At 33.2% G+C, this 18,391-nt stretch overlaps 1 protein-coding gene across 10 annotated transcripts in view; it reads right to left on the reverse strand.

Annotated features, from left to right (window-relative positions):
- The window catches only part of GRIA4 (glutamate ionotropic receptor AMPA type subunit 4), a 377,547-nt gene that overhangs the window by 6,378 nt on the left and 352,778 nt on the right, over positions 1 to 18,391 (reverse strand). For 2 of the 10 annotated variants that reach the window (XM_088791479.1, XM_074335541.2), the window contains exons 15-16: positions 2,654 to 2,768; positions 311 to 445 (exon numbers count right to left, since the gene is read on the reverse strand). In XM_088791479.1, the coding sequence (XP_088647605.1) occupies positions 311 to 445; positions 2,654 to 2,768 (250 nt within the window). Of the gene's footprint in view, positions 1 to 175; positions 446 to 2,653; positions 2,769 to 8,948; positions 9,064 to 18,391 lie in introns of those variants that run through there. The other 8 variants (XM_074335547.2, XM_074335540.2, XR_012497413.2 and 5 more) reach the window with 7 other exon arrangements.

Here is an 18,391-nt window from a genome sequence, read left to right on the forward strand (position 1 = left end):
ATTCTGATCCTTTCAATGCAGATATCTATTGGCAACATATAGTTTTGAACAGTACATCTGCAGCCACTTTGCACTGAAGTTTTAAAAAATATAAAGCTCTAATTAGAAGCAAGCAATACCACCACTGGACAGACAGGTCACAACACTGAGTTTACAGGATGCATCACCCACTCACTGTAGTAGGCCCTAAGTCCTACCCCTAAATTTTAATACTTTCGGTTCCATATACGTTGTAACCTTCTCTATAGGTTGCTAAATTCTGGGTATTCTGCGAGGAAGTTGGGTTAAAAGTCTGTGCACTCTTTGCCACCTTCATTCTCTTCGCTTCTGCCCTGGACTTGTAACAGAACTCTATCAAAGCCACCAGCATTGCCAAGCCCAAGCCGCCAACCAGAATGTAGAAGACGCCTGCTACGTTGCTCAGGCTCAAGGCACTCGTCTTGTCCTGCCGGGGATAAAGACACTTCAGTTAACTGTGGAAATGTCACATCCAGAACATAAAAGAACACATGAAATCCAAACAGCTAATTAACATAAATGCTAATTTAACCTAAAATTATTTACATGTATAAATCACTGATGTAGGTTTACAGATTTAAACACAAAGTTCATAGCTCTCAGAAGAAGAGAAATTATGATTACCAATAAATTGTGCATAATTATATTCAATAAAATCTTCAATACGTTAATTATTATTAAATATGCAACAAAACCCACTATACTTAGCCATAATAAGCATTTATATATTTACATAGGGTGGCAGAAGTGGGTTTATTATTGTTAAGTTTGAAAATGAAATGTTTAAAACACAATTACGTGGGAGAGGGACCTCTTTTGGCTTTCCTGCCATTGAAACATACTTTTAATGTTTGAGATTTCTCTTGAATAAATCTAACTTCACATTTCCTATTTAAGGAACTAAGGTTTTTTAAGCTAGAAATTTCACATTTTGTTCATTATTACTTTACCAAATATATGCAAATAATATGATAGTGGACACATATATTATTTGTTCTTTCAGTCACGTCTGTGTGGGAAATCTTCTGGAAAGTGTCACTTTTACATATTATATACTATTTAGGAATAATTATATATGCATCATACTGAGGTAACTTTTTTCAAGATAACTTTTTAAAATACACAAACTATTTGGTCAATTGAGAAATAAATTACATATGGACAAATTTATAACTATTTTTATTGATTTAAAAATATGATTCCATTACCACTTAAAAACCCTTAATCAGTTAATATTTTAGACATATCTCTAGAGCTTTATTATATATATCTCATAATAAATTCAGAAATAGTCAAGCAAATGATTGGAAGGTATTAAAATTGTAATAAGAATTCAGAACTTTTTCATAAATTGTAAGTATGTATATTATATAACGTTACTTAAAAAGTATTGTGGGTAGGATGCCCTCTGGCCATCATCTCCTCAGCAGTATGTTTCATGTAAAATGTGATTTAGACACTTAAATAGTTTTATTAGAAGAGTGCGTAATCCAAAGAGGTATTATGTACACTGTCCACTTAGCCATGACATCAACAATTATTGGGCCTAATGTTTAGGTAACTTCGTTTTCAAAATTATCACTCAATTATTTATGCTTCTCAGACTTTACACAAGGATTTGGGATAACTGTTTCATTATTTGGTCAAGCTTGTCTCATTCCACTCTGGTTCAAAGGCAGACACAAGTGATTAAAATACAGGGAAACCCTAAAAAGGGATCAATTAACTTTACTTTGTTTCTTAAATTAGCTGAGTTTCTCCTATTTAAGCCAGTCATTTGTTTAGTCTTAGGATATAAATTATATATATATTTTTTTCTTTCTAAAAGAAGATACAGAAAAAAATAAAAGAAGACTCCAAGAGTCCTCAGTTATGGCTTTTAGGCACTGTTACTACATTCTATTAATGAGTCCGATATTTAGATTCACTGATACATTGTTACTTTTTTCTTTAGAATGAAAACACAACTGTTCATAATACTATTTTCATTTGTATGTAACAGAATCAGGCCTATAGTTTCCTGTGTTGTTCTAAAACGAATTCATGAATAAAAGATCTTAGAACTTGAGGATATTATTCATAAACATTGATTTAAATCATTTTGATAGATTTCGAAGGTTCATTCTATCTGTCAGCACAAAATATAATAAATAGGGTCTCTTCAAACTAAAGTGGAATGGTTGGCAATATAATGACAAATAAGATATAGTTAATATTTAAATTATTTTTCTGAATGACTACTGATCAATTTCCCACTTCTTATTTTGAGAATGCATCCATTCCTGACATAATAAATTTTATGGTCTTTGCCTCCAAAACAAACAAAAACCTAACCAAAAATCACTACTTTTATTAGTGGTACGTAAATTTGAGAATAATATAAGGAATTTTATAATTTTATATATTTTTGTAGTTAATTTAAATTTATTTAAAAGTCTTAATATTGGGGAGCAGGTTGCAATTTTCTGAAAAGACAGTCCTGTGGCTGAAATTTATACTAGCTTCTAATTTAGGCAGTGTATAGAGAAATGTTTAATTTTTAACTGTTTCCATATACTTTTTTTTTTTTTTTTACAATTGCTCCCATTTACTGCTTTGTGAACACAAGAGGAGGTCCCGAACTGCAGCGACTGACCTTGCTTCCAGAGTCCTTGGGTCCACATTCACCTTTATCGTACCACCATTTGTTTTTCAGCTTGTCTAAGACGCCTGCCTCACTGAGTTTCAAAACGGCAAGGTTTACAGGAGTTCTTCACGTGGAAAATAACATAAATAACATTATATATGTTATTTTATGTTATTCAAGTAAAACTACATTAGAATCGCATGGCAAAGTGACAGAGCAGAGGCCACAGTAGATGCTATGTCTTGTACTGTAGACCCAGGTTTAGAATCAGACATAAAACTGGGGCCTGCTCCATCGCTTTAGGTAACAGGCACATACTGCTAGGGAGGATTTTTAAATAAAATGTATGCAATTACTGTGAATCCAAAACTATTGGCCTGAGTTGGGTTTCTTGAGTGTTTCCAATTTTCCCAATATAAATGTGGGAGTCATTCAAAATCCAGAAGCTCCTTTTTTTTCCCCCCTTCCATGAGGTAAATGGCTGCAGGTTGACAGACAGACTTAAATAGAAGCTAGATAGGACTGGTTTCATTTCTCACTTGCATTATGATTCAGCTAGTGGGATTTAACTTTATGCTATAAAAGGATGTCTACAGTGCCCATCATGAAATGATTTCCTTCACCACTCTCTCCAGGACTGAATTAAAAGAGGAGGGTGATTCAAGTGTTACTAAGGGCCCCCTCATACAGAGGAAGGTCCTTGTAAACACATATGTACATTATTATTTTAAAATATAAGGCCAGACTGATATTTTCCTTCTAAACTACAGTATTTAACCTACTTTCACCAGAAGCACTTTTCATTCATCTCATGTCTGCCTTATTAATATATTGTAAGTGCAAAGGGAAGTGATTATAATATACTATATTAATTCTTACCAACACATACATGATAGGTTAGGGGTAAACAAGATTTTTATCAATAGACAATCTCCTCGTACTATAAAATCCTTTTTTTTCCTACCCTCTTTGAGTCCTTCATACTAAATGTTTTATAAGGAGTCTCAAGGAAGAAAGGGTCAGTCATCACTCAGCATCAATGTTCAAGGAATCTAAGAATTCTTTCTGTTTCCATTCCCATGTTAACCTCTGAGTGTATAAAATAAGGGGCAAGAAGATGGATGTGAAGCAGTAACTCCTAGCATCTTTTGTTGTTGGTTGGTTTTTGTTTCTTTTTTTCTTTTACAAACACTCAGAGACTCGTATTCCTCTAGACATTTCTAAGGCGGCCACAATTATTTTGTCTGGCCCTATCTTCTAATGCCTCTCATCTTATAGGAAATGTTGAGTGCATTTGGAGAAACACAGCATGTATTTATTTGGTTACCAGGGAATTAATTCTATACATCTATCTAAACAACTAGGTAATGCCCTTGTAATGATAATTATAGTGATAGCTAACATTTACAGAGCACTTACGTACCAGGCATTGTTAAAAGCATTTTATATGTTTAGTTAGTATTATCACCTGCGTGTTACAAATGAGGACCGAAGGCACAGAGAGGTTAATTCATCTATTTACACAACTAGGAAGTAGCTAAATCAGGATTTATAATAGCCTGATTTCATACTTGTGCAATAAAAAACATTAAAACAGAAGACTCAGGAAATGGGGTTTCTGGTTAATTGAGTTTTCTGGTTAACAGTTAAACTACTACCCATTTATTTTGTACTGTTGGTTCTGAAAAATGTTTCTAAAGTATACGTTTTTCTTTTTATCTGGTTTCTGAATACAATTTAATTTTTGTATGGATGTCATAAGATCTTACAAAGTTCATTGTTCCATTTAAAAATATGCATTTGTCATATTCCTAGAATATTGTGTTTTGGATTAAAATCTAACATGAGCATGATTTAACACTTCCTATTAAAAACTGAATTTGTGGTGAGGATTATGGTTAACTGTGGTGCTTGATTAATTTTGCCCCAATCTAGGGGTTATCTATACACTCTGTTCCCCCACCTCCCCACTTTCCCCCCTAACCTCCGTTTATGAAGTGACTTACAAAACCACACCTGGGGTTGGTTGGTAAACTGTGAGCTCCTTTAGAACAAAAGCCACAGTTCATTTATCTTTGTAAAACAGTATTTACAAGGATATCCAACTCAGACTAAGTGCTCGGTAAAGTTCCTACATTTAAATTATTTTGAATCCAGAACAAGCTTTTTCCTTCAACTTATACTATTAATTTTGTAGTTTCCCAGCCCAGCTTGCTTTTTGCTTTTTAAACTCATTTAGGTATATTATGTTAGCCTATATTGCACTTCTTGAATGAGGTGCCCTTGGAGGAGGAATTACTGTGGAAAAGAGAAGGAAAATGAAAGCAGTTTCCTTCAAGTTTCTTCTAGAAGGGGTGGTTGAATGCAAAATTGAGGATCAGATGAAGACTGCCTTTGGTTTTTCTCTCTCCCCTTAAAGTCTCTCTTTCTCTATCCCTTACATTTTTCCCTTGCCTCTTTGCCCCTTCTGTTACTATTCACTCTAGCAGCCTGGTTTTAGAGAGTGAGATTAGACTGGAATTTTAAATGTTAAGAGATTTATTATAAACCAAACTTAATGATCAACTGGTGGAAAGTCAGGCACTGAGCAAGGAATTCATTACTGGGAGATCCTTCTTCCGAGGGTTAGCTTCTCTTACTGGTTTTTGTTTATCACAAAACTTTTTCCCTGCTTATGAATTCATATACTCCATAATAATAATTCCTTTATTCTTGCATTGGGTTCCATGGCTTTGGTGGATGGGGAGTAGGCCATGTATGACATATTTTAAAGTCAGAAATGGGCTGTATTCTTCAAAGTGCTAAATTAAAAACTGGGTATGATGTGATCTAATATAATTCCCGAAGAACACATTATTTGATAATTACATTTACAAAATGATTTTTATGTGAATATCCACATCTAAGAATGTGCCTATTTATGTGTGTGTGTGTATATATATATATATATATATATATATATATATATATACATATATATATATACACATATGTGTGTGTGTGTGTAGAAGTAGAATAAAGTATAAAACAGAAAAAAAATCAATATTTTTATAGATCATGGATGATTACAGGCACGTGCCAAAATTTTCATATAGAACCAGTTTACATTAAAATTGGCATAAAGTTCTGCGTGTGGTTTGTGCTCAGGCTAAATACATCAGATTAATCAAAGGTGAAAATGAAGTTTAGCCATTGCAATGATATTTTTAAATTGGTTCATTGTCACTTAGTAAATTTGTTATTTCATTCACAAGAATGAGTATGAATGTCTTATGATCATAAAAAGACCACATTGCAACGGTATCACCATTATCAGATGTGTAAGTTTTCAAACAAACAAATTTGTACCCTCCAAATCATGCCTTTCCGCTTTATTTCATTTAAGATATAAGACCCATTTCCTTGTTTCTTTGGTAATTTTTTTACATTTCAGTGTGAAGCCTCTTACCCCAGGGCTGCCATGCTCAGAATGTTCTGGGAATGGGTATCAGGTGAGTGGGATACTATTATACAGCCCTGGGGTGTAATTGGAAGTGGCCACAGTGGCTCTAAAAAGTTCAGTTGTTGGTTATATGAAATCAGAAACTCCTTGAGGGACAGGAGGGTGGGTAATTCTCTTTTTCCCCACAGGTTCCGGTTAAAGCAGAAGTTTAATAAATTTGCTGCTGCTGAATAGAAGGCTAAAGATGTCCTCCCTGGTTACAATCCTGTGAATGACAGGTGGGTCAATTTTCTCTTCCTAGGAGCTATCCATGTGTGGAAGAGCTTTCCGCGCTTTTCCACTTATTTTTTTGTCCTACGAAGATTCTGTATTTGAAAATCAGATAACACCGGATTTCAGCCTGTTTGCGCTGAGATCTCTGAATGGGCACCCCTGCCATTCAGAGTGAACTGGCAGTATTTAATTGGCTCGTCTGCTTTGGCTTTACACTCAGCAAAGGCTTAAATTCTGGTTTCATTCTCCAGTTCAGCACTTTTGCTCCTTATATTCCCTCTTTTGAAGATCAAACTAAGTGGGAGGGGCAAGGTAAGTTTAAAGACAAAATCATACCTATTTTGTACCTGAAAAAGGTACAAAACAACAATGAAAAAGCAACTGCCTCCTGGTGATTTACTTTGATCTGAGTTAGTTTAAGCCATTTAAACATCACCTTTTATTACAAATTCAGACTAGGGCATTTAGATTGTAACCACTCCTTCTCTTGGTGATAAATACAACCTATTAAGAATGTTTTTTAGTATGAAAACAAAATTCCTGAGGGAAAATAGAACATAATGCAATTTCATTTGGGGGGGGACATTTTAGGTTAATTTTTCATAACATTTTAGAAAATTACCTGTTAAGATTTGAAATATCATTTTGTAGTTCACGTTTAGTGGAAGTAATGTACCAAATACCTATGAGAACAAACAGTTGGGTTTTTGAAAATTACAAGTTCAGATTCAAATTTATTTCTTTGGACAACAAATATTACTTAGTGTTCATTCATTATGTGCCAAACAAAGTGTTGGATACAAACAGATTAAAATCCAACAGAGTTGTCCAACCTTATTTAAATAACTTAAAATGACTTCATTTCTGCTTCTGCTTGCTTATTTATTTTCCCTCTGGAAAGAATCTAATGTACACTAAAATAGGACTTCATTTATTCATTTTTGTGGGAAATTTTATCTGTTAAGCAGTGTTATACTTCTTTTTTATTTGTGATAACAAGTTAAGGTTTTCAAGTAAAATTTTTCTAATGGAATAGAATATCCTTGTTTTTGTTTTCTCTGGTGCTATTAGAACATATTTTCTAACATTTCTAATTTCAGTGGAGGAATTGTAGATTATAAGTAAACTTGAGTAATTTTCTCTCTCTCTATATGTGTGTGTGTGTATATATATATATATATATATATATATATATATATATATATATATATTTTTATGGAAACTATCAGTACATTCTAGGAAAGGTAGGGCTCCAAAATATCAGAACAATAATTACTCCTTAAGAAAACACCTCCAATGGAGGTGTCCTGAAGGGGAACCATCCCAGTGGAAGCCCTAAGAACTCTTTCTAGCCTCTCTCTGCTCTTTTCCTCCAGGAACTCAGATTCTCTCTCTGAATAAGGATATGGGTGATCCGGATTGGGCACACACAATTCTGTTGTTTCTTTCTCTTTCATGCCTCCCTCTGTGGCCAGAATATTCATTTGGCAAAATTTATCCTTCCTCCTCCTAGGGTAAGGCTAGTTATTAGACGGGAATATACCAGTTAGCTGAATTTGAAAGTCTCTTTAGATGGGGAAGTTTGTAGCATTGAAAAAAGGTGAAGTCAGTCAGCAACCATTTGACAGGTACTCCCTGAAAACAGAGCATCATTTTGTGGATTGGGTGTCCAAGTGAGAGAATTTATATAGACCCGTCAAGAACCTGAAGAGAAGTAGGACTTCTCGTTTTGGGCAATTCTCTAGATTTTAAAGACAAGTGCATATACTTCTAAATTTTCAACATTATTACATACCAATTAAAGGTATGTAAGAAAATAAAATTTAGTCAGAATATTCCCATTTCTGGGTTATTTTCTTTAAGTTGATGCATAGTGAAAAAAGGATTCTGGTACACTAGATAATATTTTCTTTGTATACCTTTTTTTCTTTCTTCAGAAATTTAAAAGAAAACCATTATTTTATGAAGCTGGAAATATGACAGGGATGCAGTGAAGACAAAGGTGAGTTGGTCTTGTTTTTATAGCCTGATCATTTTATAGTTTTATCCACTTATGGGAGGCAAAAAATGTCTATTTCACATGACTATCTTTGATTTATATTGTGTAACATTATTTAACAGAAGTCTGATTTAGATGGAGAAATGATTTTCCAATAGGTACTCTAGACAGATCTAGGTAGAGTCAGGTTACTGCTATTACTGCAGAACATTTCATAGGAGTTCTGTTAAAGAAAACAAGAAAGACATACCCTCTCTGTTCTCCCTCCTTTCTTCACTAAATTGCTCTTTCAAAAACTAGCATCCCTTACTGCTTTACCAAAACCAAGGTTTATAGGACTACAATGTCTGATCCACATTTTCAAAGCCAGAGATTTTTCAGAGACTATTTTAATTAGGTTGGTTTGTGTGTCCCCGAATTGATAACAGTTGCAAATATTTTTGCTTTGACAGTAATTGCATACTTAAGTTTGTGAAGGGACATGACTAGCAATTCTGGTGGTATTAGTAGGCCCAGACTCCAAGTCTCCCAGCAGATGCACCTATTACTTTACATACTGTTTACCCGCTTTTGGTGACATTGAGGCTAACCTTGGAGTCACCTCCCCCGCTGCCACATTCTCCTTTGTCGTACCACCATTTGTTTTTCAATTTGTCCAAGAGGCCTTGTTCATTCAGTTTTAAAACTGCGAGGTTAACAGCATTTCTTGAAACGATAAAACATATTTTGTAAGAAACTGCACAGCTGTTAAGATGTTAGAAGGAATGAGGTCTTAAGCTCTTCTATAAGCTTCTCCCAGTCGCTAAATAAACCTCTCATTTTGCCATCCTGTAGCCCCTTCCACCAGAGTCCAAACCAAAGGCAATTGTAACTAATTTCAAAGTGTATTAAACATGTAGTATTTAGTGCTGTTCTCTTTCACAGTTCATTTATTGTCAAATAACCGCCATCATCATCAACCAATTACATGAACTTTTTTCACAACAGTAATATCTTAAATTTACTATTAATTGAGAAAGAATTGTCTTGAATTCCTTTACCTAGAATGCTAACAACCTAAAAGAGTCTGAAATGAAAATTTGGTCCCAGAAGGAAAAACATAATGGCATAAACAAACCATTAAACCAGCCACTAATTTTTGTGTACTGATTTCCTGACAATAAACAGTATGGCTTAATTATTATTCCCTTTATTATTTGTGAGAGTTTAATTTGAACGATTGCTTGATTTAGTTCAGCTCAGAATCTAGGATTTCCATGTTTGGTTCAGTTTCCTGGCCTGGAAATCATAGGATAGTCAAGAGAAAGGTAGTAGCAGCTTTTAGGGAATAGGTCTTAAATTTGAATTATATGTTGATTCTTAAAGGCATTGGATGCTATTTAGAAACTAGGATCACATAGCCAATTTGACTGTTTAAATTGAGTAATTATACCCTAGGAAGTCATGCTGCATGTGATGTAGACTTGGCAAACACCCTAGATTAGATTTTCTCATGTTTATCTCTGTAGGGGAATAGAGATAGCATATTCTAATTATTCTCTAAAAGGATTTAAAAAAGTGTCATAGGCTTTTGCCACCTATACATTTGGTTTCTTCCTTGCTTTCAAGTTACAATTTTTATGAGGAATTACCTTTTTCAAGAGGTTTTCCCAACATTTAATGAAATTTCTGTTAAGTATAGGGAATGGCTTATATACTGAGAATTTGGGTACAGTTTGTGCTACGCTATTTGATAAATACTGAGTTTGGGGATTACTTAATACCAAATGAATTATAAACAAAATAAACAAAACTGCCCCATATTAATGAGTAGCACTTGAACATTGATTTGCAAGTGAAATGTCATTCAGTTGACTAATAAATAGTGTTGCATATTTCACCACTAATCAGCCCCTTAAAGTGTTTATTCTCTTAAAATGTGTTTGTAATATTTCAAGTAAATGATGTTCATTTTCCATGATGTTCATGTTGTGATGGTCTGATCCGCTTGGAGAACAAACATTTTCCATGAGTAAGCCATGAACTTTGAGAGTATTAACTGTTTTTAAGAGTTAGACTGCCATTCACTAAATGCTAATAAATGATCTGTTCCCACATTCCCAACTAAGTGCCACATTAGTGACGTGAAATAGTTAATATACTTCCTGAAGTAAACAATAAGGTTGTCAGTTTAATCACCAAAAGGACCAGACTGAAATGTAGACATGAATCAGTGTATGCAGTAATGCTAGACATCTATTTTTTAAAAAAAATGCTGTTGGGAGAAAGGAATTGTTTTATTTTGTGTCCACAAGAAATTAAATTTGTCTTTCAATGATTTCAACCTAACTACTAAAATTTTTATTTGGAGGAAATTATTTTATAATCCTCTATACTTTAGCCATATATATATATATATATATATATATATATATATATATATATATATATATATGTTTTTTTTTTTAAATGAAGTGGTATCCCAATTATTTTATGTGTTGGTTTAGACCATTCCTTTCATAAAACTAAAACCATTTCATGAGAGGGTTATTTAACAGGGTTATTAGCGATATCCAAAGACAGTTTCACAGCACAATAGGAAACAAAAAAGCAAAATAAAGGAATGGATAAGAAAAAAAGGCTTTACATTGAAAAAAATTGTTTGGAATAAAGCTTTCTACAAAATTATTCTAAGACATTGTCTTTCTAATATCATCTAATAGGCCATGTAAAAACAGTTTAGTTTCACACTGCTATTCATATATGTGTGTGTGTGTATATATATACATAGATCTATATTTGGTTAGTATAATACACTTGACCAATAGGTAATTCACTGCCCGATTCACAATTAATCCACATGTTTTCCTTCCAGAAACGTGTGGTCCCTCAATAAAGTCTACTTTATACTGTGATATGTAAAATTTATTTTTTTTAAATGATATATAGAAGGCATTTAGTAATTCATATTTAGAGATAGTTTTCAGGATTTCAAGATATCTTTGCATGTTTAAACTGCATGTTTTTTGTAATTGTCTGACTAAAGATGCAATATCTAGGTCTAACGGCCTCATTAAATTTCTATTTAAACTGCAGCATAAATTACATATGTAAGGACCATTTGAACATCTGTTCTATTTTATGAAATGCATTGCTATTACATGTTATTAACAAGAAGAATCATCAATTAACTCAAATATATATATATATATATATATTTCACTCATTTTGCCAGACTAGATTAAAAAGTATTTTTTATGCAGGTAAAAGAAAAAGGAACTCTGATGGAGTAATTGTAAGCAAGCCAAGGAAGTCATAAGGAGTCAGGACTTGCTGCAACACATTTTATTATTGCTTTGGAATTTCCTTCATACATTTCAGACATAGATTTCAAAATCAATGTCAGAAACACACACTATTAATAAGGGATATTCTTGTCCTCATTAAGCATCAGAGAAGCTGTAATAGTGGTCTGCCAAGCAGATGAGATAGAAGAAAAATATTGTCGGTTTTTTCTTACATGAATTTTTTTAATTTTATTAGATGCAGCTTTTCCAGAATAAACTCAATTGAAAGGGATTGTTTTCAATTAAAATTTGAAGAGAGGTGAAACAAGTGACCATATTCTTGCTGGATGTGTAAACCACATTTAAAAGCCCAGATGTATTCACAATGACCTTTTATACATTGAAAAAAGACCCAGGTAACTTACTTATTTGCCTTTGTCATTTATGCCTTAAGGAAACTCTAGGTTAAAAACAAACAAAACAAAACAAAACAAAACAAAGCAAAACAAAACAAAACAAACCCTCCCTAAATAGCTGTATCCATAGCGGTGAGGTGCTGGGGAACTTGATTCAGGGTTGGAAAGAAAACACTCACCTGGACAAATTCCAGGACCTCTGGAAAACTTCTAATGCCTTTTATTCCTAAAATTTCCTTTGAATCCAAGATTGGGAAAAATCCATACCTGATTGCCCTAGCATTTGGACCCATTTTTGTTACTGAGAATCTTGTTGAAATACCACATAAAACGAAAGCTTTGGGACAGGACCTAACAGACCTGAACTTTTCCCATTTATTACTTTGGGATAAATTAATCTAGTGCAAAGTAAGATATTCTTATTGAAAGCATGCTTAATTCAGGTTCAGATATTTATCTCTTACCCTCTACCCTTCCATAAATAATTTATCACTAAATTCTATAGATGTAGATATGCTTTTATGCTTCCTTTTGCCTTACTCATTATATTTACTTCTAGACTGTATTTCTTATAGTGTAGTTTTTCTGTTGGTGAGGTTTTAAAGTTTATATCTGATAAAATGTCTACCTAAGTAAATAGGAAAAAATTTTAAAGGTTAAGTTTGGTATTTTTATGATCTCCTAGTTTTGAGAATATTATTGTAAAGGACAAATATATAAGGTCTCGACTTATGTCTGCACATAGAATACTTAGAACATATATAGTTTGTAGAATAAATAATTTGCAATATTATATTTAGTCTGTTTAAAACAAATTCAGTTCCATTTTAATTCAATAAGATGACTATTTCATTGCTGGTGATGATATCAATAGTGTATGAATTTAATGCAGTTTTTTAATCTACTATATAATTTCGCTAGTGCTTTATTATCCTTATAAGAAAGAATCAATTAATTATTATATACATGCAAAAAGTCTCCTCTGATTTAGGTCTGTGCTGTCCTGATGGAAGTGCTCTTTTCATAATTAAACTCTGTAAAATTTAAATATCTGTTATTAAAATGTCCAGAATATTTACCTAAATGAGACTAGGAATTTTTTCACAGTCCCCAATACATCTTAATATATTTTTTAAAAACTTAAAAATTGTATGACTCAACAAGAAAAATCAACAAAAGACATTGGTAGATAATTCATATAAGAAGAAATACAAATCACAAAAATAATCCAATCTTACTTGGAATTAAACTAATGTGACTGAAAACAATGCAAATTCATTGTTTTGCCATTCATATTGGGAAAAATAAAGTCAAGATAATGTTCAATATAAGCAAGGATTTAATAAAATGGGTATTCTCATACTGATGATAGAATTAAAAACTGGAAAGAAATAACATGGCTTTATACAACAAAAGCTTAAAAACAATTCTTACCCTTGATAATTATTTATAGTAATTCCCCTTGAGGAATCAATCTTAAGAAATTAATCAATGATGTTGACAAAGTAACATGGTAAATCTCGCAGTATTAAGTTGGTGCAAAAGTAATTGTGGTTTTTGCAATAATTTTTAACCTTTTAAACCTCAATTACTTTTGCACCAACCTATATATTTACATAGCAAATAGATTTATGAAGCAAAACACTGAGAGCAATTTACATGCTCAACAGTCAGTGGATTTTGGTGTACAACAGTGGTTCTCAAGCTTGATCTGAACATCAGAACCACTTATTACAAATACAGGTACTCAGGTCTAATCTTGCTGTATCAAATTCTTTTGAAGTGGGAGCAGTATATCTATGTTTTACAAAGCTCCCAGGTGATGGTATTGATAAGCACCAATAATCCATATGACTGAATGTTTTATGACAATTAAAAATTTTTAATGACCGAGAAAATTCTTATATTATAATGTTAAGTGAAAAAAACAAATTTGTATATTTATTGTGATCTTAACTGGAGAATAAAATATTTTATATGTACGTATATTTATAAGTAATAATGGAAAAACAGCCATGGAGGGATTCCAGTTGATTTGGATTGCATTTTGTTCTTTATGCTTCTCGACTCACCCAAAATTTTCTACAAGAGAAGTGATACTTTAATAATCAGTAAAAAATAAACAGAAATCCCTCTCAATTATTTTATAATATAATATCTAATAGAATTGTTGTATGTGAACCAAAATATACCGGGGGTGCCAAAAAAATGTATACACTTGACTTGTATTCACCTTTTGTTATTAGTAGATATTGAGTATTGCAATTTTAATACAGTCTTTTTCCTTTCTCAAAATGTGTCTACATTTTTTTGGCATCCTCCGTATATTCTATTTTGGGGAAAAAAATTGAAGAAGGGATAGAATTTAGGAGTTATTCTTAAGGCTCTAAGAAAAACATTCATTGTTCCTGATTACGTGGTTTACTTTGGTCCACTTGGTTTTGTGTCTCTCTCTAGTCACAGGCTGGAGGACATGTCATGAATTTAGCTTCTATAAAAGTACTACTTTATTTGAGGGGAACAGGTCAGGCAGAGAAGTGTAAGTAATGCATCAGTTAGCAGGCCTGCACCATCAGATAGGATCTGCAGGAGGTTAATAGAACTAACTCTCAGTGGCCTAGAGAGAAGACTTGCTGTCACACGTATTTACATAGACAAGGTGAGCTGTTTTCCTAAAACTGAATTAAATGAATGTGATTGTGAATAGACTTGAGTCTTGCTGAGTGGGCCATTTAAAAAAACACACATATGTATATACCTCTGTTTGTAGAAAGAGATTCTATGGCTGGCAACTATATTAGAGACCCTCAAGAAAAAAGTCTTTTTTGATTTTTTTGAAGGAATTTTTAAAAAAGGAATAAAAAAAATCTTCCATCATACCACATATTTACTTTATCCCTTTATGGAAATAAAACTGAAATTCCAAACTGGAAAACTCATTTGATTTAGACTTTGTTATGCAGCAGCCAAATATATGCAGAAATTTTTCCAGGACCACTCTAGTAAGAACATAGAAATTTCATAAAAAAAAAAAAAATAATAATAATAACTCTCTATAGACTATTCATTCTGTGATTTTAATGAGGCTGCATTGTCAGTATTGTCACAAATGTTGCACACATAGAAGTCTATCTCATAAAGCAGGATGAGGAGGTGGGGAGGAGGAAAAATCACCTGTGGTTTTACTTTTGTGGTTTAATTAATGATGTTCCCTCAAATAAAGGTGGATAGAGGAAATTAGCAGAAAAACTGAGACTTTACAACAAACCCCAGAACTGTGTATAAAGTCAGTTAATAACTCACTGAGAAAAAGAACTGCTTTATCTATCAAAAAATATATCATAAAGAAATAAAAATCAATAGGCTGTCAAATGGTAGAGTTAAGAACTAAATATTTCTGACCTTAAGGAAAGGCATTTGGGTTCACAGCTGTACCTTCTATCAGCTCTTTAGGCCTGGAAGAGTAACCAGTTCTCCGCATTATCTATGCTCCACTAAGTTTTCAATTTAACTTGGAGCTGTCTTATTACTTTTCTTCCCAAATTATTCCTTCCAGTAAACAAGCACAAGGCTCTTTTTGCTTCATTGGATTTGTGCACTCATTTCCAAAGGCAGAATTTGAGCTAAATTGCTCTACTTGTATATGCAAACGTTTTTAGAAAAGATATTAAGTTTTCACTTCAGTTTGCTTATGCAATGACAGTTTGCCTAAATGGCACTACTGAATTATACTTTAGTATCAAAATTAGGAGGGAAAGTTTTTTTTTGGATTAATTGTCTTTGTATTGGATTTTGGATGATATATATGCAATTAAATTAATATTTAGAGACCTTTGTGTTTTATACTCCAAGTGAATCAAAGAGAACCGAACAAATTAAGTAGCTACTGGGCTAGATTCCAGGAATTGTCTCTGAATTGTGTGCTCTTTGGAATTTGCCTAATTCCTATTTGAGAACTATGTCTGAAGAATGTGATTCTTTGAAGGAACATTATGATTTTTGTGATGATGTCTGCCAGTAATTTAGTCAGAACACCAGCTAGAGATTGTGATAAATGAAAATTTTAATTATATTTTGTCTTGAGTGTTTTAAAAAAAATGTAATCCTTACAAATATTTCATGCCACTTAATTTCATGATTTTGTGAATTTTTGGTAACAGAGTAGAAATTTCTATCCTTCTTTGGGTCATGGACCTCTTATAGAACTCGATGAAAGTTATGGATAATCTTTCAGGAACAATGCAAACATGTAAAACCACAGACTGGCATACAATTTCAGGGGATTCACAGACCATGGAAGGGCAATCATAAACACTGATAAATGTATGTTCTAGATTTTTAAAATTAACTAATGACTACTTCCAAGTATGTATATTAAAGGAAGAGAAGTAAAAATAGTTCTACGACCCATGGCAGCACAGAATGATAATAGAGAAGAGGTTTTTAGCCTTTGATTTAGCGAGAAGGAACTTCTCAGGTACTAGCCTCAATTTGTGATCATTCTGCAAGCACATTGTGCATGGGGCATTTTTAAGGACTATATATTAAATCAATAAAAATTCAGAATAAAAACTGTTTAAAAAATAGTTTTAGTCACCTTTATATAATTTGAGAAAAATAGCAATTATTCATATTAAATAAAGTAAATTTTACTTTATTTGTGGTGGCCTTGGAGTGCTCCTTGAGGTTGTATGGAATAAAGTCCCCACCCCAAACCACACGGTTGTTATCATTATCTGTGATCTAATCATACAAAAGAGGCTTTGTGTCAAGAAGTGACCCCAGCTGCCTAGATTGTGAACTGTTTCACAATATAATTCACTTTATAAATTATTATTATTCTAAAGTAAAATTTCAAAAATACAAGAGCTGGTGGCTATCACACTCAGTACATGTTCAGCCATACCAGGTCTTTCATGCAGACGCCTTGCCTGGACCATCAGTTGCTGCATGGACTGCCCCGGTCCTTGAATGGGTTCCTTCATCTCCTAAACTATGCTCCTTATTTTCTTTAGATGATTTCCAGAATTCTACACCATTCAATGGACCACGGATACTGTTCCCATTTGCACCCTTTGCTTATTCTTAAAAAACTTCCATTAATTGTTTTAAAGAACTAGAATCCTAGAAGTTCTGTCAAAATGTGGTCTAGAGGCGGTCTTCAGCCATCTAATTTTACAGATGTGGTCACTGGGGTTTAATGAAAGTTAGGTGACTTGCTCACCAAAGCCCAGCTGGAACGCGAGTCTTCTGCCTTCTGGTCCAGTGCTCTTTCCCCCAGTCCCAGGATCCCTTTGCTTTCTGGTAGTCCCCTTTCCTGTGTAGTTAAATGATTTAGTCATCCCTCCTATGGCCCTCTAAGGGACCTTTTCTTTTTCCTGAGAAATTTGTCAGGCTTGGTAGGGGTGATCTCTGATTAAGCTTTGACTCATATATTCCCTGTCAGTTGGCAACTTCTGTCCTCTCTGGCTAAATACTCCTTGAGCTGAGATAAAACTTCAAAGGCAGGTGATCTTGTCAACTGAATTGGTCTTTCCTGAATATCCAAGAAGGAATTACAGTAGATAACTTTCTTTAAAAAGCAATACCAAGAACCTATATGATGACTTGATTTGATTAGATGGTAACATTTGTTTTCTCTCAAAGGTAATAAAACAAGAGAGTTCTAATTTTGATACACACAAGGTTCTCAATGATTTAAGTTCTAATCTTTTAGGATATATAATTGATGGTGCCCAATAATAGCATCATAAGGAAACTGCCGTATAATAGATTAGAAAAATTTTTACAGAAGAAATAGAAATGTGAAAACAATAAGGTAACAAAGCCCAATCACAACAACTCAATCTCTGAATTTTCATTTCCCCTCCTTTCCTATAGCCAATTATCCATTAAGAACAATTTTTCTGAAAAGTATCTCCCAAATTTATATTTTCATTTCTATTACACAGGCATCACCTTAGTCAAAGCCTTTATCATCTGAGACAAGTTCAATTGACTTTCTCAATCCATTTTCAGCTACCCAGAGTCAGAATAACCTTGTTTCTATGCTTGTTTATAGTGCTTTATCCAAAACCTTTAGTGCTTCACGATTGCCTCCAAGTTACTATTCTATTCTAATTTTTCTTACATTCAAGGCTTCCCAACAATTTAGTTTACGTATACTTTTAAAGTATAATTTAATTATATTTTATTGAACAGGACACTGTGTCAAGTTCTTCATATTCTCATTGAATCCTCATTGAATCCACATGGCTAGTAAATGGGAAAGGTGGGATTGCAACCCAGGTCTGTCTAACACAGAAGCCCTTACTCTCTTAACCACCTTAATTTCCCAAATAGACCTTCTCT

This window comes from Rhinolophus sinicus, chromosome 14 (genome assembly GCF_057876585.1).
Source record: "Rhinolophus sinicus isolate RSI-liver-muscle chromosome 14, RSI-T2T, whole genome shotgun sequence".
NCBI lineage: Eukaryota > Metazoa > Chordata > Mammalia > Chiroptera > Rhinolophidae > Rhinolophus > Rhinolophus sinicus.